Genomic DNA, 23,430 nt, shown 5'->3' on the forward strand with positions numbered 1-23,430 from the left:
CCCCATGTGGAATATGCCTAATTACCTTTTAAAACTCTCTGAGTTTTCTTTTAGTCCACTGCAGACCTTTCCATTAACCTGACATTTCTTTTACCTCACTGAACTATTTTCAACTGGTAATACTTAATCAAATTCAAAAGAAATTTAACCCCCCCCAACCAAATTTAGATCTGAAAACAATTAACCTTAAGCTTCAAAGTTCAAAACAAAATGAAAAGCTTTGATGCTATGTGTTGCTTGAGTCAACGTTCGAGAAATTGAATGACAGAAAGCTATGTGAAAGCTTAGAGGGAAAAGTGCATTTGAGTAAATGTAATTAAATGTGTTTTCTTGACTTTGGTTATGGCAGTTCATAGGGAACTTCCCAATATTACCATAATTTTCTTGGCTTTGATTTTCTGATCTGTTTTAATTTAGCTGTCAATACCATGAATAACAGAATTCACTTTCATTGGTGACTTGAAAGAGGAATTCCAAAAATAAAGGGCTATAACCACCTACTACAAAAATATTTCTATAGCCTTTCCGGCAAATGTGAATTTGATAGGTTTCCTTTATGTCCAGTTTTTCCCTGCTCAACCTTTTCTCTGATGTTCAGGCAGCTGCAAACAGTTTTCTCAGTGTGACAGCCTCTCCAACTCAGATTTTCTATTTCCCTTATGTTTGTGCCAATTAAAGCAAGCCTCAGGCTGTGCTTGTGACATATTTTCGGAAATTCATTGTGTAAGAGATGTTGACTGTCCCCTGTACTGTTTAGTCTTTTTTCCTCACTTCTTTACAATCCTACCCTTTGAAGTCTGTGTGTTTGACATTTTTTTGAAAAGGTCTTTAATACATCTGGGTTATTGTAATGGGTAATTACATCAAGGGAGAAAGTTCCAAATCTCTGACACAGAATGACTCGTTCTAGAAGCATTTCCTAAAGCACATGCCTCTCCTCCTCAACAGACGTTTCTCTGTCATTTATTTTGCACAAAAGTTCACATTTGGGGTCTGATGCTATTTCCTTCCTCACAAATTTTAAAATAAATATTTCAACTTAAGTAATAATTTATAGAAACAGAATCTAGTGAACGTTTGACAAGCTATCACTATGAAGTTGAATTTTCTTATGATCTTCGGTGGAAGCTGTATGAATATTTACAAAGTTAGAATGATGTACTAACCCTTTTATATTCTGCTTTTCTTCTTCATAATGTGATTTTCACGTACATGTCTCTGCATTTTTTAGCTTAGGATAAAAATGTTTAATCTTTTGGTCATTACTTTGATATATCGTCTCCAAAGTAAATGATTCTGTCAAAGAATACAAACTTACAGTTTCCTGGAGTCTTTTGCTACAAGTAACAGAAAATTATATCTCAATAAGAAAGCAATATAATCATCCATAAGGAAGCAATATAATTGCCCATAATAAAAACTCTTGTGGTGGGCTGCTCTGGAATTGTTTAATTTCACAACATGGCAACATGTTTAAGAGCCCAGCTTACTTCCATGCTTCTTTTCTGCCATCGTGAGAAAAGGGGGATCTGTGTTATCAACCAGCTACTCGCATGGTTTCTCAAAACAGCTGCCACAGCATGTGTATCACCAGCCCTCGAAGATATGACAGTGGTCAGTGGAAGAAGAGAGAGACGTTTCTTCATCCATGTCTCTTTTAAAGAGCAAGGAAGTATTTCCCAAAGGTCCCAATCAGGTTTCTTCTGTTCCATTGTCCCTTCAGTGTTTCATTGGCCAGTGCCTTTCCGACACCAGTCACTGGCAGGGGCATAGGATTTCTAGGATCGATTTAGTGAAACACAAGGCCAGATGGAGGAGAAAAGCTTACCTGGACCACATGGGTTTTATTTTACAGAAGAAGGATGGTTTCAGCTACACGTCCCTTACATGTATTGTAGAGTATCCTTTCTTGCCCTATCTAAGTTGTAAGGTGGCCATGTAGGAACATAGGCCATACCTCAATCAGTCTCCAAAGAGCCCCATCCTGTTCTAAACGCTGAACTGTCATTCAGTTAAGAATTGTTTCTCTAAGCATCCATTCAAGGAGGAGAAATTTGTGTCCCTAAATTCTTCTCATTCTCGGATAGAAAGAACTTAGGGGAAAAACAAACTCCTTATGTTTGCCGCTACTTAACTCATTGTTTCCTTATGGTTTGGCTAAAAGTCCTGATGAAGATGTGGTGGGCTGCCCTTCAGTCGGCACACACGGACAGCACAGGGCACACACGTATTTCCATATGGTGCTGTCAAAGCACTTTCCATAAGTGACCCCCATCTATCGATGAGCCCCAGGATAGAGTCCAGAACCTACTATTCAGAGTCTTAGTCCAAGCTGTGAGAGCTGCCTTTAAAATGGCTCACAAATGTAACTCTTCATCAAAGCAGAGGTGAAGAGCGCTGGCTAAGTAGGATAAAGGCATCTTTCCTTTACCCCAGTGGAGCTCAGACCAAAGCCCCTGTCATTAGGGCATGGGAGCATAAACCAGAATCGATGACATTGCCAGAAATGAGCACATTTGTCAGGACACCTTGCCTTTTGCTTCATTGTGAGATCAGTGTGTGGCCAGAATCCTATAATTCTGTGGTAATATTTTTATTCTTGGAGAAAAAAATAAGACAATGTTGACAGGCTTTCTTTCCATTTTCCAAATTTCCCCTCAGCGCTGAGGAATTTGTTTTCAACGAATGTAGGACTTTATCTTTGGTTAGTGGGGACTTCCTCCAAGTAAAGGCCCAGGGATATGGGCTCCCTGAGGGCAATTCCTCCTTCCCTCTGGTTCTGACTATGTGGGTCAGGTGTGTGTGGGGTGATGGTGGGGTAGGATGCTGAAAGCAGTGAGCTTGGGGGCGTCTGGCTCTGAGAGAAACATCCCTGCATCCCTGGTTGGGAAGGAGCCCAGATATTTATTTAAATGCTGTCTTTTGACAACTTTCTCTCTGGGTTTCACATTTTTGCTTTTTTCTCTAACAGTTTTTCATCATCACCGTATTGCTTTAAGACTATAAATGAAAATGGAGGATTGTCATAGGTAGCAGTTGCCACCCTAATACTGGATTGCAGTTCATCCAAAAGCCTCATTAACTCACATCTCAAAGAAGAAGGTACTGAGGCTGCCTGGAATATTGCAGCTCTGGTGGCCACAATGGCAACTCATAACCATGTTTTGAGAGGTACCAGGGTGTGAATGGCCCAGGAACATAAACAGAGAGACGTCTCAGTTTGGGACATAATGGCAGCCTGGAATACTTGAGGGCTCTTTCGCAGTGGAAGGAGTAGAAATATGTTTGACTCCAGAAGGCTGAGATAGGGCCAGCAGTTGCGTAGAGTTAAATTTTAGCTTAATATCAAGAAGTACATTCTGACATGAAACTTGCTAAAAATGGAATGGGCTGTGTGTTAATTTCCTAGGGCTGCCAAAACAAAAGTACCACAAACTGGGTGGCTTAAAACAACCTGTGCTTTTTTTCTTTTCTGGGTTGAAATGTATTCTCTCATAGTTTTGGGGGCTAGAAGTCCAAAATCAAGGTGTCGTCAGGTCTCTGCTATCTCTGAAATCGGTTTGTGGCAGCATAACTCAAATCTCTGCCTCTGTCTTTAAATGGCATTCTTCTCTGTCCATCTTTCTTCTTGTAAGGACATCATTCCTATTGGATTAGGGCCCACCCTAATGACCTTGTCCTAATTTGGTTATATCTGTAAAGACGTTATTTCACGTATAAGGTTATATTCTGAGGTTCTGGCAGTTAAGACTTCAACATATTTTGTGGGAAAAACAATTCAACCCATAACAAGCTGCCTCTATGTGAGTGACTTCCTTATCCCTGGAAGTGTGCAGATAGAATCAGTGAGTTGTTTTTCAAGATGCATGAAGAGATTGAAGCATTAGCTAGAGAATAGGACTAGACTTCTAGTATCTCTTTAAACGATGGCATTTCCTAATCCTGTGAGTCCTATTGTAAAGGATTCTGCTAAATCCTGGGACCACACTTGGTCTAGTCTTGGTGAAATGTCACATGCACAGAAACACCATCCGGCTTCCAAAAATCATTAAAAGGTGTTTCCGTCTTTACTTTTAATTGTGTCTTTTGGTTTTCCTTTCCTTTTTCCTCCTGCCTTCCCAGCGTGTCTCTTCCTACTCGTTCCCCCAAATATGAATTATAAATGCCTAGATACTAAGCTGGCAATACTGACCTCTTCTTTCAGGGCAATGAAGAGATGGACGTAGAGCCAGCCAAGACCAGATTCCTTTAGCAGCTGTAGGGAGGGAGAGAGGGAGGAACTCACATTAATTATTTTTGTCCCAGTCACATATCAAATCATCACCAGAGTTATCCTGTCATTTTGAGTTGTGGGTGCTTTAAAAATTAGCACCTGTGTCCACGAAAGTAGCTAATTTTGCACATGCTGGTGAAAAAAGAGTTTGGAATAAAAATACTCGGATACAAAGTCATGGATGAATCCCAAAAGTGTCTGTGTTTTAGCTTCCAGACTTCTGCTGTGGGTCAAGCCAAACTCCCAAAGGGGTTTTTAAACTTGAGAAACTTCAGGCTTGTTTGTTTCCAATCACATAAGCACTCTTGAATTGAAAACAACACTGGGTCATGAAACAGTATTTAACTTGACTGATATCTTTTATCCTCTGCCTTCAGCGCTTTCAGCTCCTTTGCAACTCAGACACAACCCCTTTAAACAAACCAACCCCCGCCGCCCCTACCCTCCCACCCGCACACAAACAGCTGCTGAGAGCATTTAACATCCCAGTCAAGGGCTTTGGCTCTGGCTGTGGACTCTGTCCTCACCACCTCCTGTTTCCATCCTGCATCACTGGTCTTGCTCCTCTTCCCTCTCTGACTCGAGGCGGAGGCTCTGATCCTAAACCCTGCCGTGGATCTGCCTCTGGGAATAGCCCACAGCCCCCCACACCCATCAGCTGCGAATCAGAGGCTCTCTTGTTTGATGGCTGACCCTGTGGTACCCAGGTCGGTTCATTTCTTAGGGCTACTTAAACAACAGAAATGTATTTTCTCACAGTTCTGGATACTACAAGTCCAAGATCAAGGTGTCAGCAGGTTTGATTTCTTCTGAGACCTTTCTTCTTGCCTTGTAGACGACCATCTTTTCCATGTCTCACATGGTCTTCCTCTGTGTGCTCGGGTCCCCGGTGTCTCTTTGTGTAGCCTCAATTTATTAGAACACCAAATACCCTCTCCTTATAAGGACACCAGTCATATTGGATGAGGGCTTACTCTCATGGCCTCGTTTTAACTTAATCTCCACTGTAAAGACTCTATCTTCCAAGTATAGTCACATTCTGAGGGACTTGGGGTTAGGGCTTTAACATAATGAATTTGGGGGAGGGGACTCACAATTCAGCCCATAACACCAGCCTGGCTGACTCTCTACCTGCAGGCCCCCAAATCTGCTACAAATGGAGAGACAGACATTCCCCTGTGGCTAATGTAATTTCTACTTAAGACTAATTAAGAAGTATGATCATGCGTGGGGTGAGGAAGGTGCCAAATCATCACCACTGTTTGTGGAAAAAATAAAGTTAGTTGCGCAAGTCAGTAGAGATGCTAATTACCATCCCAGTCACATAGAAACTGGAGAAGCTTTTATGTAGATCTGGATGTCCGCTGCCTCTCCTGGCGACACTTTTCTGCGCTACAACTCGTATGGCTGCATAGTCTCCGAAGTCATGCATTACGTTGGTGCAAAAGTCACTGCGGTTTAAAAGGTTAAAAATAATTGCAAAAACTGCAATGACTTACACCAACCTAATATTTAAAAGTGAAGCGCCTGTGGCATCAGAGCATAAAGACTGATAATAACCGACGTATTGAATCCTTGCCATGTTCCTGGCACTGAGCTGACTTACATGTAGTATTTCACTCAATCCACACCCAGACCCTGAGTTTTCTATTATTATCCTCATTTTACAGGCAAAGAAAACAAAGGCTCAGAGTGGTGAAGTAAGTGGTTGTGTGGCTGTCCGGATTCACTTTCCGCAATGAATTCCTAACCAGCATTGGCCAAGTCAGTCTTTTCAATGGAGGGCTTACATTCAGTCTGCTTCAGAAAATTCCACTTCAGAAAGTCATTTCCAGTGGAATGAGTTCACAACTTTTCTGAGCCTCCCCTGAGGAGTGTGGAGGGAATTAAAGCAAATTGGAATTGTAGACTCAGATGCCATCAGGGGCCAGACAGCTAACATTAGACGTGAGTGACGTCAACCCAGAGTAAAACAATAGAGTGGGGACCGAGGGCTGTCAGAGCAACACGTCTCCTGTAAAAAGGTAGTTACTCATCTCTTGGCAGTGGTTGTCATGCTCGCTGTGGACACTAGGCCTAGTTTTGCCAAATTGTCTCATTTTTTTTTTTTCAAGAGAAACTACATGTTTGGAAGTTCATGTCAATTCTTGTGGATTTTAAATATTGGCAACTAAGTCCTTTCAAACAATGTCTTGCAGACTAAACAAAGCACGTCTACAAGCTAGAAGGATCACCATTTATAACTTCTGGGCCGATGATTGCCCTAAGAACCCTCCTGAACTTTCCAGAGGATTGTTTTCAAAAGTTTCTTTCCTATAGACTTCTGCTTGATTCAGTGGGTTTTCTGAATGGCTGGGTGAGCTCCCACAGGTCATCTGAAACCGCTACAGACTCCCTACCACCCACTACAGCCTCCCTACCACCCACCCACAAGGGAGGGAGAGGGAGCTCTGCTGGCAGGACGCCCAGAACTCAGGGAGGAAATGTAACATCCTGACCACCTAGCCAGGGAAAGCCCTATACATAAAGGAAAGGAGTAGTGATAGAAATCAGATTGCCCAGAGAGAAAACCACCGCCCAGACAGCCAGCTGTCTGCAGACTGGGACCAGGTCTTTCTATCTGGGTCTCCCCAGCCCCAGGACAGTGGCTGGTTGGCACACAGTAGAAATGCAAGGAATGAGGTTCAAGTCGTGAGTGATACGACCACAGTTAAACATTTCTGAAAAATAATGATGATGATATGGAAGACAGATAGGAGCTGGGGGACCTTGCGCTCTGCCTTGCCACAGAGGGCTGGGACTGGCAGTGGGGCTGGAGGGGAGACATCAGGTAGGTAAGTCTGAGACCAGCTTCTTCATGTCTCTAAGGCCTGTGCTCTCCACTGTGCCTTCAATCCAACGGCACCCTTTTCATGGCCAAGAGAGGGAAAGTCACAGCATACCAGCTAGGTAGTTGACCCTCCAAAGAGCCCGAGGACTTTAAATATGCCCCTGTCATTAATAGGTCAGCACATCTCTTCTGCATGGAAACTGTATTTAAGGGTAACTTGGGTTTTTATTTAATTGTATATCACATTGTTTAGGGATAAATATCAAATATCTTTGTAGCCTAGTAAAATCAGCCTGGCAAAGCTAATCATTAGGAAGTGGTAGAGGATATAACAGAACCCTTTATTGGAGTTGGGAAGGAGCCCAACTGAATGGCAGTATCTGCAGATAAATTTGAGAGTAAACCAGGTTTTAAGCTGGTAGTTCTCTAAGCTCTGAGTAGGGACACTGTCTGAACAGTTCCTTGAGTTTGCTACAAGGAGCGTGGTTGCCTAAAAAGGCTCTAATTTCTGAGTACAAGTTCAGGCCAGCCGCAACAAACCATTTTAAAAATTGTTTTGGGCCTGAAGGGTCTCATAACACTCATTTTAAACACTATACCATGATTGTTTTATGCTCTTATTTTCATACAGTTGGAGTCTGCTTTCCCCTTCACATAAGGAAAGATGCTTAAAATGTACCTTTGAGAGTAGAGCTGCAGGTGAAACACCCAGTTTCCCAACCCACTCTCAGATGCTGTGAAAGAGAAAGGGTCTCGAAAAGACCCTTTAAAGGTGGTCCAAGACTCCAGAGCGTACAGTGAATGGTAGCTGAAAACCTGTTGCAGTGTCATGGCGAGATACACACGTGTGTGTATGCCTGCATGGGTTATGCATGTGCACATGTGGGTCTGCATGTGTGCACAGAGGCATGTGCATAGGTATCTGTGTGTGCGTGCATGTGTATGTGTGCTTACAGAGAACATATGCATGTGGCTAGCAGGTACACGTGTGCCCATATCTTCTCAGTCTCAAGAGGGGTGTTCCTTCTGCCCTTCTAATCAAGGGCACACTGGTTAGCAGAGGTGATTAGAAATAGCATATTGTAGCATGAGCTGGCAAGCCTTATCCAAATCCCAGATCAGCTCTTACTTGTTGTGTGTTCTTGGGCAAATTGTTTACCTGTCTAAGTCTCACTTTTGCTATCTGGAAGATGAAAATAAAAGTAGTGCTTACTTCATTTGCGACTTTTAACTATTCGTGAAAAAATGTGTGAAATATAGCACAACAAAGAGCACATAATAAGCACTTAAGAAATGATCGCTGTTACTGTTCTCGTTGTCATCCTCGTCATCATTATTCCTGCTTACCCCATGCTTGCGGGGAGAGTCGGGTGGAAGCCGCAAACGATTTTCCAGCCCAGGTTGCTGTAAGTTTCCACCTCTTGCCCACGTATGGCTGTCTCTCACATCACCCGAAGTTTGTCCCAGGGTTTTTTGTGGAGAGTCTAAACCCAAGGTAGAGCTCAGAGTCACTAGGTGCTTTCATGTTCTTAATCCTCTTCCATCTTTCAAAGGTTCTGCTACTCAGGTCACCCTCTGCAGAACTAGGTGGTTCGGGGATCCCACAGGAGTAGGCCTTGGAGTTCTTCCTGCGCAAAAGGAGAACTTCCCCATCCTCGTGGCCACAGAGAGGCCCTGTAAACTCTTCGTAAATGTTTGCTGAACTGCACTGGGCGGGGTTCAGCGCCAGCCATGGCTGTTTGTCATCTCTCTAGGGGCCCCACCATAAAACCTTTAATGATCGGTGCATTGTGAGCTCCAGAGCCGGCTTGAATGGGAACCACAGGGGAGAGAATTCCCTTCTGTGAATCTTGTTTTTTTCAACATGTCCTCAGGCTTTTTGTTGCCCTATCTCTGAAAACAGAAGAAATTCTAATCTGTTGAACGGTAGCAAGGTGTACAGTAAGCCAATAGCCTCTGAGGTCAGGGTGCTTGGATGGAGTGGTGGTTCTATCACGTACTACTCGTTCAGTCTGACATCTTTTAAGCCTCAGCTTTCTCCTCTGTAAAGTGTTGCCTCATGTACCTGTACTGTCTGAATGAGAGGTCTGAATGAGATGGTACACATAAACACATCCTCCTCGGGACCTACAGTCCTGTGGACCCAGGACGTGACATCCTTAGCTGTCATGACTGGTATTACTGTGGTCATGTTGGTGGGGAGAGCAATGGGGCAGGGAAGGATTGGGGACACACTTGGCAAGACATTGAGGTTTTTCTTTGCATCTTTGAGCAAACTGAACTTCTACCTTTCAGAGGCACCTGGAGAGGCTTCCCGCAGTCGGGGATATATAGATGGGGGGACAGGGTCCAATGACCTCTGGGTGAGTTAGACGAAAATAATTTGTCACCCAAGGGTGGCCCTTTCTCTTCCCCAGTGAGCTCATCTCAGGGAAAGGATCCAAGAGGGGGAAATTCCCCTGCTTCTAGAGGGGCCTGCCCTTACACCTGTGCCAAGGAAGAGAAGGCTGGGGCTCAGAGACAAGGACGAGCCACACCTGGGGTGGGGCGGGTTAGGGTGGGGTTATATCCTGCTCTATTACTCCAAACCCCTGGGCAGGGCTTCCCATCCCGAGGAAGCAGGCCCATCAGCTTATCCTTGGGTGGGGTTTCCCAGAGCCAAGTGTTTATAGGCAAATCATTGTTCTGAAGTTCCGCTAAGTGTTAATGACCACCCCACTGAGAACGCCTCCAAGAACAAAGTCAGATTTTTTGAAACCCAAAGAGAGTCAAAGGCAATTAAAAGGAAGAGAAATATCTGGCCAAGTCTCAATTCCAAGACAGTCTGTGCAGAGACTTAGAGGAGGAAGAGAGCTAAGTCGTGGTGGGAACAAGGCCCTACCCCCTCTTTTCATTGTGATCAAGCAGAATGATTTAATAACAAGTAGATCTTTTGTCTGCAAAATGGGGTCGGTATAATTTGGGCCCCAGGAAGAGCGCTGGTCTAGGAAATCAGGCCATCTAGTCTCTTTCAGTCCCAGCTTACCAGCTACTTTCTCTAAGACCGGGGCACATTGTTTTCCATCTCAGGTCCTCGGTTCTCTCAGTGGAACGTGAAAGGCTGGGCGTTAGATTTCTTTCAGTTCTTCGGCTGTGTCTAGGTCAATGAGGTGGTAAGCAGAGGTGTGATGAGGAAGAGAATAGCCAGGATCGATAAGAAGGTTGGACACATTAAGAAGGACCCACCCAAATCCCTGCAAACAAAAGGTACACCCCTAGCAGGTGAGGGCCCTGTACTGTGTCCTCTGTTTTCTCCTTAAGCCAGGCTACAGGGGCCATCCTCGGGGATCTTTTCTCCCCAGTCTGCTCAGTTCTTAAGACAGTCCATTCCAGCTGCTCAGTCAGCATGACCTTGTGAAGTGGTGAGAAACGTGATCAGGAAAAGGCCACGTAGAGGCTGAGGGGCACTCCTCAGCTAACACTGCAGAGGAGATGTCTATCCCAACGAGAACGCCGCTTACGTAGCCTCAAGTCCCCTTCAGACTCTAGTTAAATTAGGGAACTATTTAATGAGCCCCGCCATGTGCCAGCCCTCACTGTGCTGACGGAGGTGTGAGCTGATCCTAGAGCTGGGGCTGCTGAATGGACATCTCCATTTTCAAAGTGCTTATCTTCACCACACCACCCAGACGTTTTGTGTCTGGTGACTATGACTCTATGTGGTTCCTAGTTCTGGTTTTGCTGGCAAGTGTCCAGGCCCACCAGACCTTACTTGGCTCTGCAGGACAGAACAAATCACCATCTGTTTGTTTCTTCAACACCTAGAGTGAATCCACTTCAAGGTGGGACTGTTCCCAATGCCCTCCACAGCCTTCCCTTTCGCATTCCGGTTTTCTCCTTTGAGCACTCTCTGCCCTTACCCAGACCGCACTCAGAAGCTCCGATCCCTCCAGCCTGGCTGCCCAAAACTCACCTTTCTTATTTAGCAGACACTTGGGTGAGACTAAGTGGGTATCAGGCCCAGTCCCTACCCACAAGTGCTTACAAGCTAGTTAATAAGGGCCCTTTAAGGACAAGCAAACGCGGGCAGACAGACACACTTAAGGGCTCTCCCTGCTCAGGCCCTAATGAGTACCCCAGTAAGTTGGACTAATGATCAGGGCTGTGTGTTCACAGAGGAGGGAAGAGGTACAGATGTCACTCTGGGGCTGAGCTAAGACATTATCACCAAGGAGCTGGCCCTGGAAGGTAAGGCTGAGCCCTGGCACCACCTGTGTATTTAACTAATAGGAATTCAAGTGTATATTTCTAGCTAAAATAATGAGAGAAAGAGAAAAGAAAATAGAAAATTTAAAAGTATAAGTGATTCTGCTTGCCATTCCAATGTCTGTGTATGTCCTCTTGTAACAAACTCTCCTGTTGCTTCTTTGGTTCCTTTGTTCGTCTTCCAGCTGGCTGTGTGCTCAGAGAAGGCTGAGACCCTCCCTGACCCAGGGGGTAAATCTTGATTAATTAACTCCAAGCTCGTTATGGTCATTCCTTTCCCTTTTTCCATGATTGGTTTGGGAATAGACATACTTTGCTTTTGACCTGTGACACTTGGGGGGTTAGCTTGGGGATATGGGGAGACTGCTTTTGTGGAAGGCTTATTTGCTCCTCCTTTTCCCCTACCTCTGGATGTTTTCATGACACATGGCACTGCTGTGTCCATATTGGGACCACAGAGGACAGTTAAGAGGATTGCAGAGAAATCAAACTGTGGAGCCATTGGGTTAACCACCCGTGGTGCCACACTACCTTGGGACTTCTTGTTACATGCGTCAGTCAATCCTCTGTTGTTTAACCTCCATGGAATGACTTTCTGTAATATCCCCTGGGACCCAAAACACTCTAAACAATACCCCCCAGTGTGACGATGACAAGGGAGGTGTTACGCTGCTCTTCCCACACTCAGTCTCAGCTCCTTCCAGCTCTCAGAGTCTGAGTATCTCCATACCCTGAGAAGTTCTAGAGTTTCAAGATCCGTATTTTTTGTACAACATGATTCTAGCACAAGCCAACAGCGTCATCTGATACTTAGCAGAAGAACCGGTCTGCTCCAAGGTTGGAACAAAAACATGGCTCTGTGGGCCTTCCTGAAGTATGGCGTTGTGTTGTGCTGCATGAGGAACTTGAGGACTTTTCAAGGGCAGTTTGGGCTATGCAGCCTTGCGCCTTTGTCTTTGCAACTTAAAGACTTCATACCATGCAACCAACCTATGCAATAAGCATTGGGCGCAATGGAAACAGAGTGGCCCCCAAAGAAGTAGAAAGTATGGGCCATACTAACTTGATTGAGGAGACAAAATTTAAATGGCAGAATTCATTTGGAGGGTAGAACACAGATTTATGTAAAGAACTCTCTGTAATGGGAACTGGAGGTGGATGGGGAAGGCAAATCTGGAAGGGCTTCTTCTTCTCCTAAGGCCAGGCTAGATTATTCTGCTGTAATAAAGTTCCCAATCTTGTGGCTTAAAACAGTCACTCATCCAGCATGGCCACTGTGGGTCGGCTGTGTCTCTGTTCTGTGTTATCCCTATACTGGTAGTCAGGCTGGCAGAGCGCCACTATCTGGAATGTTGCCTTTCATAGTGGTAGAAGGAAAAGGTGCTTGGAGGGTCTTGCATCAGCAATTAAGTGCTGCAGCCCCGAAGTGACAGATGCCACTGCTGCCCACGCCCACCAGCCAGAGGTAGTTACGTGACCTCACCAACTCTAAGGAGGCCAGGAAGTGAAATCCTATTATGTGTCTGAAAGAGGGGAGAACTGGGAATATTTGGTGAGCAGCACAGGCTCCCACTTTGTCTAATGATCTATCTAAAATCTGTGTGGGCAGACGAGCTAGAGCCAAGGTCCATTCCATTGCATATAAAGGTTAATGCTGACTTGTCTTTCTTTCTTTCTTATTCTGCTTTTCACCTAGTGACACATGGTGACTCCAGGAAGTATGCATACAGCCAGTACCCTCTCGTGCAGTGCTACCCCCTCTCTCTCAGCCTCTCACCCTTTGTTTTTATTTATTTGTTTTTTTGTCCCACCTAACTAAAGAAGTGACCCAGTGTACTCTGGAATGCCATCCCAAGGTGCTTGAGCTCTTTATTGTTTAGCAAGTCCTGTCTCCCTATGTTCAAACACGCAAAGCCATTTTGTCTACAGGTTACTGTGCTCAAGCCCTCATGGTACCTGCTACCAGCCCATATCTCTTTCCCTTCAGGTCCCTGTGTGTGTCCCTGGCTTCTCCAGCCAGGACCTGAGCTCAGCCTCCTTCCTTGTGCTTGCACTGCCCTGTCAACAGTCATATGTACTATTCCCAACAGAAATTGATAGAGAGCGGGGCCAAGTACTCTTTGAATGGAGACCAGAGATGTTGGCACTAGGGAACTGGAAGGTTAGGCTAATGGATTTATTCATCTGACTGGGCAGCTACTGTGTTTCCCCGAAAATAAGACCTAGCCGGACAATCAGTTCTGATGCGTCTTTTGGAGCAAAAATTAATATAAGACCCGGTCGTGTTTTACTATAAGACCAGGTCTTATATAATATGATATAATATAAGACTCAGCTACAAGTAGACAGGCCTCAATTTCTCCCACTGTAGGGCAAGACAAACTCTCTTTGGGGAGACAGATGTGATGTTTTCCCGAAGGTCTGATCCAGTCTTTAAAGAATGGAATACAAAGAATAGTAGTATTACTAGGGATTGTAGGTATAATATAAAATATAGTTTCTCTCCTCAAAGAGGTTATAAATAAAAGTTTCAGCAAATGAAGAGTAGGATATAAGAGAAAAGTGGTTATTTAAAAGTACAGTATGTAGAAATATATGTGAAATAGTATATATATAAATTCTTGCATGAAGTTATTTTTTTTATTTTGGTAGAATTGGTATACAAGATTATATATATTCCAGGTGTACAACATTGTAATTCGATATTTGTATACACTGCATCGTGTTCTCCACTGTAAGTCTAGTTTCAATCCATCCTCTTCACCCATTTACCCCCTCCCTCCAACCCCATTCCCATTCAGTAACCACCAATCTGTTCTCTGTATGTATGAGTTTGTTTCTGTTTTATTTTGTTTGTTCATTTGTTTTGTTTTGGGTTTTTTTAGATACCACATATAAATAAAATCATATGGTATTTATCCTTCTCTGTCTCACTTATTTCACGCAGCATACTACTTTCAAGGTCCATCCATGTTGTCACAAAAGGCAAGACTTCTTTTTCTCTTCTCTTCTCTTCTCTTCTCTTCTCTTCTCTTCTCTTCTCTTCTCTTCTCTTCTCTTCTCTTCTCTTCTCTTCTCTTCTCTTCTCTTCTCTTCTCTTCTCTTCTTTTTTCTTATGGTGGTAGTTACATCACATCCTCTTTATTCACTCTTCCATTGATGGGCACTTAAGTTGTTTCCATACCATGGCTATTGTAGGTCAGCTTCTTTATAAAGGTTCTTCCCCTACAATCAGAGGTGATTGTGCTTCTATTATCTAACTGATAATAGAAATACATCAGTCTGGAATGTTCTGTCTCTTGCAATTATACATCGGAGCTGTTTTAAGTGTTTGTGCTATGGTTATAAATCATGGATCTTAGTTGAGTGGAAATTCATCTCAGGAATGCAAACATAAAAGCAGATGATGAAAGTCCTTGATAAAAATCCTACAGCTGAAAGAATCTTTAAAAAACATTCTGAGCTATCTCCCTGCCCGCTTGTGGTGTGCCATGCACTTAAATGTTGGTGGAAAGGAAATCATCATTTTGGAAATGGAAGTGGGATTTTTATGTGTATAATCATCCTCCTGTAAAGAAATGTCAATCATCTTGCATCTCCACGTTCTCAAGAATAGAGCTTTTTCTCTTCCTTCCATGATGTGGGACCCATCTTTTCATACCCAAATGGTCCACAAAGTTGCTTTGTTTTCCAAAAGACAGTTTTCTCCCTGGAAGGAATTTTGCCTCTAGATTTTAAAATAACATTTTTTCTGTCCTCACAACTTGTTATCAGGATTAACAACATTTTTAAATTAAAATGTTACATTTATTTTCTCTCACTCTTGCCATGAAATGATAGGCTATCTAATTTGAAGTGCTTTTTTGATTGCTGGCTAACATTCTGAGAATGTATCTATCTATCTATCTATATATCTATCTATCTATCTATCTATCTATCTATCTATCTATCTATGTAATCATGTATCCTTTAATAAAGATATTATTGCTTACAAAAGGAATGATTGTAGCAGAGAAAAGATTCTTTTCAGAGTGGGATAATATGTAGCAAGAGATGAGAATCAATATTTGTAAATGAATTTTTTATGCCACAAAGGGAATTATATTTGCTTAGTTAAAGGTTAAAGTACTATTTCCAAAATGATTTTTAGCTATAATTTTGGTTATAGATTGTATCTATTAGCTGTTGTTACAATAATGCTGCTTGACAAATTATCCCCAAACTCAGTAGCTTTTATTGTCATATATATGAAGCTAGGAGGGTGAGGGGTTGTTAGCTGATTTAGACTTGGTTTAGCTCCAAGGTGCAGGATGGGTCCAGGTCTGCTCCCCATGACTCATTTCATTCCCGTGCAGGCCAACTGGGGAGTGTTCCTCTTATGCTGTAGCAGAAGTCCAAGAGGGCAAGCACTACCAGACGGGCCCATTTCATAACTTTGATTATGTTATGTCCACCAACATCCATTTGTCAAAGCAAACATCAGTGGGACAGGGAAGAAAATTTCTGCCATAGTGGGAGAGGAGGGAAATGAGTGTTTTCTAAACAATAATTCAAACTATCCATAAACTAAATATCATATAATTGTCCACCATGCCCAACATTCGGTGTCCCTCTGCTAGCCAGATCCAACAGGCACCAACAGTGGCTTAAATCAGGACCGGCTGTTAACAACGTGAGTCAGGGAAATAATCTATTCATGTGGGACCAGATTCCTCTCCCAGTAACATGAATTTAAGACAAAGCTGACAACCTCCTTGCAGCAAATGCTTGAGAGGAAAATTGTAGGGCAAGTCACCAAACTGACCTAATTTCTGCAATCTAGTGCAAGAAAACTATCAGCACCCTGTAATAAATTGTAGCTCATGGATATTGAGTAATCCACTGTGCGTATATCCTGTAAAATGAGGCTTTCAAGAATCTAGAACAGAAAATAAGGCAATGTAATGAATGCTGGACATATTAAAACGTAATTAATTTCATATTAATTTGTTCAAAGTGCCATGTAATTGCACACGATTGTTATTGGGTTACCCTCTGGTTGGTTCAGTTGATCCCTACAAAAGTGCCGAGTATTGCACTATTTCCTGTACACATTTCTGGTTTCTTGATTTAGCACAGAGGCTGGTCAAGTACATCGCTCAGGGCCTGTTTTTTGAAATAAACTTTTATTGGAACCCAACCATGCCCATTTGTGGTGTTCATGGCTGCATTCATTCTACAATGGCAGCTTGAGAAGGTGCAACAGAAACAGCATAACTGTAAAGCCTAAAATATTTACTACGTAAATATTTACTGTGTAAATATGTAGACAATGGACTCCAAAGTCAGAAGCACAGAAAAAGTTTGCCAATCCTGATTTAACATAATGCTAGACAGTTGAAATTTTGAAATGTGGGTTATTCACAGAGGTCTGGGATGAATATTGAGTCATCTCTAGGGAAAATTATTTGTTAAGGCAATCAATAATATAAACAGATATTACACAGACATTTTAACCTATTTACAAAAACAACCTTTTTAATGCTTTAGGTTATGAGCACCCATATCCAGGCAGGCAGTTATTATACCAATTGTAAAGTTTGTATCTGTTCTTAAAGTAGACCCTGATAAACTCTATTGAGTATTACTTTTTTAGCTTTTAAGGAGAAGACTTTACTTGCCATAAATCTATGTTTTTAAAACTAAGCTTTTTATTACTTCGAACTTTTCACTAATATAGAAGAGAGCATTCCACCTCCATTCACACATATCATTACTTCTGAATTAATGTAGTTTTGCATTATATATTATGGTCTTCGGTATTTCAAAACACCAGCCCTTGATGTCTTTTTTGATGTTGGAGAAAGCAAAATCTTGTATCTTGCCAGCTACTCACTCTTGGAGATAGTCTGACAGTTTAAGGAAAAAGGAATGCTAAGGTTTATCAAGACTTAGAGCAAACGCATATAGAGATTTTAAAAGTGAATGTGAACGCTCAGTTATTTCCAGTAGGTATGGAATTTAGGACAATGAGTAATCTGGAGCTGTTGCTATTGGGTGTTGAATTAGATTCAACAGCTGTGTATGTTTCTGTGTTTTGTGATTTGTTGTAAGCCCCAAATAAAACCTCAGTATGAAGCCTGGGCTGTGCAGTTCATTCATTCCAACCTCTTCTTTGCTCTGGGCTAAGAAGAGAACTGTCTGTAAGACACGGGATGTAGACAATGGACTCCAAAGTCAGAGGTTAGGTAAAAACAAAGGGAATGCTGACTGCCCACACTTGTGAAAGGAAGCTCTCGCAGTGGTAACTGCCAGGCAGGTCAGGCGCTGTGGATGATCACCATTTTCCTTTACAAGTTCCATGGGATTGAAATCTGTGCAATGACAGGAGTATCTGTCCATGCCAGCTGAGTGCACTTGGCTCAAATGGAACTCTTCTGTTATTTTTCAGGAGTCGGGTGGGAGAGTGTGTTGCTAAAGGGAGATGAGGCAGCCTCAGACGCCACAGAGACATCCAGCGCAGACATGACTATCAAGGTAAGGAGTCCTTTCTCTAATTTGATTCTCAAAGTGCATCCCTAAAGGAAAGTGAGCCTATGGCAGACTTCTAGGGGCAGAATGAACACTGCCCTTCTACCCTGCCTCCACCTCTCTATTCACTGAAGTCTCAGCAAGCCAACCAGACATGAGATTTCCTGAAATTTGGGATCTGGATTAGGAAACTACCTGAAAGCTGGAATCCAAGATGTGATTTCCAATGAGCCTGTTGTAGGGTCTCCAGTGAGTACCTACATGTAGGTTGTCTGCAAGTGGTAAGTCCATGGGCACAGTGAGGCAAATCTGGAAATTCTGTTCTGAGAAACCAGGCCCCACTGTGCATTGTGAAGAAAGGTCAGAGAGGCATAAAGTGGCTTTGATCTCGACTCAAGATTTCCACTGATGTCAGCAGGAAAGCAGCACATGGCCCACTCCAGCTGGAACACTAATAGCCAAAGGTTTACAAAATAAGTCATCTGGAAATCAACCTAATTATCACTGTTCAAATTAAATGCATGGATTTGTAATCATTGCCTGGATTAAAGAATCCATAGTAAAATTTATCAGACACAACCACTTCCTGTCTATTACTGGATTAGCCACAAAGGAACAGCCCTCCTCTCATGGAATTCTGTTTATGCTTTAGTTAACAAAGGCTGGGGGTGGGAGGGCTTTCTAACATTTTTGCTTGAATGCTACAATTTAAATATATGTCACTTGTGAATTTTTCTTTGAAAAATAAAAAGTAATGTCTCTTTTTATATTGATATAACTAAAGATATGTCACTCCTGGATTTACTAGTAGAGATTGTACAAAAGAGTGTATACTGAGGTCTAACAATTAAGTTCGTGAACTTATCCTAGAACAAGTGCTACGTAACTCTTTGCTGAACATCACAATGGTCACCTTTGAAATACTCCCTTTGGGAAGCTATGCCAGCGCCTAGTCCACCCTTCAAAGCAATTTTGGAACTCTTTTTCTGGAATGGCCATCAGAGCTGTCGACGTATTACCCTTGATGTCCTGAATGTCATCAAAATGTCTTCCTTTCAATATTTCCTTTATCTTTGGGTAAAGAAAGAAGTCATTGGGGGCCAGATCAGGTGAGCAGGGAGGGTGTTCCGATACAGTTATTTGTTTACTGGCAGAAAACTCCCTCACAGACAGTGCTGTGTGAGCTGGGGCATTGTCGTGATGCAAGGGCCATGAATTGCTGGCGAAAAGTTCAGATCATGTAACTTTTTCACGCAGTCTTTTCAGCACTTCCAAATACTAAACTTGGTTAACTGTTTGTTCAGTTGGTACAAATTCATAATGAATAATCCCTCTGATATCAAAAAAAGGTTAGCAACCACAATGCAACAAGTTTGCGAACTTAATTGTCAAACCAGTAATATGACTTTATTCAGGCTTTCCTCTGTAATGTGAAGTCTGAACGTATGTTATCTAGTTAAAAATGTTAAAAAATATCACAGTGAAAAAAATGTTAGAGAAAACAAACAAAAATACCACAGTGAAATTAAATGAAAGATCTGTAGTAGCCTGATTGGTCAAAAAAGTCAGCTAATCTACAAAATAAGTATCCAGTGCTGAAAGTTTGTTTGCTTATAATTATGTTTAGCAGAATTTGCAAGACAATAATATAAATTGCACTGATGTGTTGGTGTTTCGTTGGTTATTATTGCAAAAACTGAGAGGTTTGGAGAAGTATGTGGATAGAGAGGGATAAATGTGATAGAAAAACTGGATGGGTTTAGATGTGTCATTTTGGAATTGGTCACCATTTTAAGAATTAGTTTCTGAGATGTATTGTTAGTGTAGTTGCAGGTGTAGCGTAGACATTTAAATAATCAGAAAGACTGGAGTTTGTTTTATAAAAGCAAATGGAATATTCTGATAGAAGCAAGTCCTGTCCAAGTCGCATTTTATAAAGTTGCTACCTAATCAGTCCACTTATCCTTGGTACCAGGATCTTGGCTGAAGTTTTATTTGGGTCTGTACAGTTTACACTTCATTCTCATTCGCTCTCATTCTCCTCTTTTAATGAATACCTGGGAATTTTTTTTTTATAACAACAGAGGATTTTTAGTTCACCAGAACTGAACCCATTGTGAAGAATAAACACCCATGCACATTAACAAGTTAGGAAAAAAATAAATATATTTAAATACATCAATAAATTTGTACAAATATTAAATTCCTCCATTAATGCCAATCTCTTCTCACTAAACAATCTGTGAAACCTCTAGGTGGATATGCCTTAGAGAAATACTTCTGTTTAGATCTTCTCCTTTACGTTTCCCAATTAATCAGCAATCACCCATTTTTGCCCTATAGTATCATGCTGTTTCCCATTCCACATTGCTTTATGTATCCATCCTGCCCTTCTATCCATCTTAAAGTACTATTTTTTCTGTGTCTACAAGTGCCTCATGTTCATTAATTAAGTACAGACTCCTCATCATATATTTATGTATCTACAGCTATTCCTTTCTCTAACAGCTACTTCACATGTCCTTGCAATAACAGCCATTCCTGCCTTTTGTCCTGGGAAAACAAAATATTCTATTAAAACATGAATTACAATACAACATGATTCATTGACACCTGCCAAGGGGAACATCAGCAGAAATCACTAAAATAGTTTGGTTTCCTCCATATTGCTCTTTTTGTGATAGACATGTATCTATCTTAATGCTTAAAAATTTTCTTTCAGAAAAAGGTGCAGAATTTTTTGCAATGTCATAATTGTCTGAATTTGGTCTGTGTACTACATGTAGCCTCTGATACCCTGTCTAATTTTGAAATGACAAAGTCATGCTTCTAAAAATATACATGACTCAGATGAGTGAACTCATTCATAAACTTCTATCATTCTGAGGAAACTTGAAGTAAGAGCATTTATATTAAAAACACCCTCTAAATACACTGATGTAGGTCGGAGCGTCATATTGTCCTGCTCAACAAGTTCAAATCACTCAGTTTAATAGGTTGAATTGTGAATCTCTTCCCTCCTCCCCCAAACAATATGTCCAAGTCCTATGTCCTGGTACCTGTGAATATTGACCTTGTTTGGGAAAAGGGTCTTTGTGTATGTAATTACATTAGAAATCTCAAGATGAACTCATCCTGGATTAACTAGGTAGGACCTAAGTCCAATGACACATGTCCTTATAAGAGACAGAAGTAAAAACACACGTGGAGAAGACCATGTGAAGAGACAAAAGCAAAGATTGGTTACATGCGGGCCCAAGACAAAGAACACATGTAGCCACCAGGAGCTGGAAGAGGCAAGGAAGGATTCTCCCCTTGAGTGTCTGGAGGGAGCAAAGCATGTCAATACTGGGATTTTGGATTTTTGGCTTCCAAAATAGTGGAGAATAAATTTCTGTTGTTTTAAGCCAACAAGTTTGTGGTAATTTGCTATGGCAGCCAGATCTTCCAAGAATTGTTCCTACTCTTCTTGAGTGCCAATGACATAAAGAGAGATAAACCAATGTTATACACATCTATTATGATTTTCTTATTATACATGCTCACCCTTTAAAAGTTGTTTTCACCTGTTCTCTTTTTAAGAGAACCGCTAATCTATTTCAGCCTGTATCGCCACTCATTAGAAGAAAAGGGTAGTCATATTTCAGGATAATTTCTCTGTATGTTATTTTGTTTTGCTGCTTGGCTAGAAATTGATTTTTGTTTTATTAAATTTGTTGGGATGGCAATGGTTAGTAAACTTACATAGGTTTCAAGTGTACAATTCTATAATACATCATCTGTATACATTATTGTGTGCTCACCACCCAGAGTCAGCTCTCCTTCCATCACCACATATTTGACCCACTATACTCTCTTCTACCATCCCCCCTCCCCCTTTACCCTCTGGTAACCACTAAACTGTTGTCGTGTCTATGATAGAAACTGATTTTTTAAAGAAAGGTGTGAATCAATACTTTCTAAAACTTACCACAAGAATCACCGGCAGCAGTGTAGAAACAACAACAAAATACAGTTTCCCAGGCTTCGCCTTTCAAAATCCACATTCAGAAGATCTGGGTATGAGAATTAGCAGTTTTAATAAGTGGTTCGGGGGACTTTTATAGTCAGTGTGGCCTTAGCGTCCCACTAAAGCAGTATCAGGTGTGGCCACATGATTACCTCTGCTTCTGGCTCTCCAGTTGTCCAGTTGGTCTGAGAAAGGACTTGGGGCCTTCCCTGTTCACAACCCTTTGATTCTATTCCTTTTGAACACTGACTAAGGCTCGGATGCCTCCTCCTGGCATTCTAGATTTCCTCATTCTAATTGCGATTTAATTTCTAGCCCTACCTTCCTGTGTCTCTCTCTGTACCTATTCTTGCTCTCCCCACTCACCTACTTGTAGCCAGAGAGATTTCTTTTAAAGGCCAATTTAATAATGTCCCTCTGCTCAAAGCCCTGCCTGCCTTCCCACGTCTCTTAGAACAAAGACCAAAGTCTGGCAGGTGCTGTGCCTTTTAAAACACCACAGCTTTTAGTGTCCTGTTTGGGTTCCTTTCTTCTTATTTTTCTTATTTTTTGTGTATCTTTTGTAGATTTTGGTTTGTGGTTACCATGAGGTTCTTATATATCAATCTCTTTTCTTTTCATTTCTCTCTCTCTCTCTCTCTCTTTTCTCTGTCTGGTTATTTTCCCTTCACATCTCATTTTTTTTTTCAATTTACTCATCTTTATTAGCCTAGCAATGGTGTAATCTTTTTATTGTGGTAAAATATACGGAATATAAAATTTACCCTTTTAATCATTTTTAATGTGCAGTTCTATAGCATTATATCATTTATACTATCCTGCAACCATCACCACCATCCATATCCAGCATTTTTTCATCATCCCACACTGAAACTCTCTACCTATTAAACACTAATTCCTCGTTCTCTCCTCCCCCCAATTAAACACTAATTCCCCATTCATTCCTCCCTTCAGCTCTGCATAATCACCACAATGTTACATTTTATATAAAAAAAATTTTTTAATTAAAGTTTATTGGGGTAACAATGGTTAGTAAAGTTAGGTAGGTTTCAGCTGTACAACTCTGTAATGCATCATCTATATACAACATTGTGTGTTCACCACCCAGAGTCGGTTCTCCTGCCATCACCATATATTAAGATTTTAAAGAGTTTATTTGACAAAAATCCTTTGGAATTGGGCAGCACCAAACTGGAAGTGGTTAGGAGTGCTCAGTGGACAGGAGCTCGGGGAAAGAACTCTTTGATTTTTCAGAGCATAAAAACTTGCATTGTCAAAAATTCTTCACATTCTGAGCTAGACAGTTTTTTCCCACCTACCAGGAAAGGGTGTTTATTATATAGGGGTACAGGGATAAATGGTTCTGCGTGCCGTGGAGGCCGTGGAGACTCATCTTCTGCAGAGGTCAGGTTTTGATGTCAGCATAAAAGCTGGTGATGAAGTGTAGTCAGATGACCCTCAAAGATCCTTCCAGACTTTCTGCTCTTGGCCATTTCCAAACTGGAAACTCACACGACAGTTTCTCGTATTTCAGCAGTTGCCGCCTTTTCCATGGGAAGCAGA

General features: G+C 41.8%; 1 protein-coding gene across 7 annotated transcripts in view; it reads left to right on the forward strand.

Moving 5' to 3' along the window:
• PALM2AKAP2 (PALM2 and AKAP2 fusion) overlaps positions 1–23,430 on the forward strand; it is a 412,810-nt gene that overhangs the window by 267,381 nt on the left and 121,999 nt on the right. For all 7 annotated transcript variants that reach the window (XM_081065501.1, XM_081065503.1, XM_081065502.1 and 4 more), the window contains one exon: positions 17,779–17,864. In XM_081065501.1, the coding sequence (XP_080921627.1) occupies positions 17,779–17,864 (86 nt within the window). The remainder of the gene's footprint in view (positions 1–17,778; positions 17,865–23,430) is intronic.

Source organism: Rhinolophus hipposideros, assembly GCF_964194185.1.
Source record: "Rhinolophus hipposideros genome assembly, chromosome: 11".
NCBI classification, from domain to species: domain Eukaryota; kingdom Metazoa; phylum Chordata; class Mammalia; order Chiroptera; family Rhinolophidae; genus Rhinolophus; species Rhinolophus hipposideros.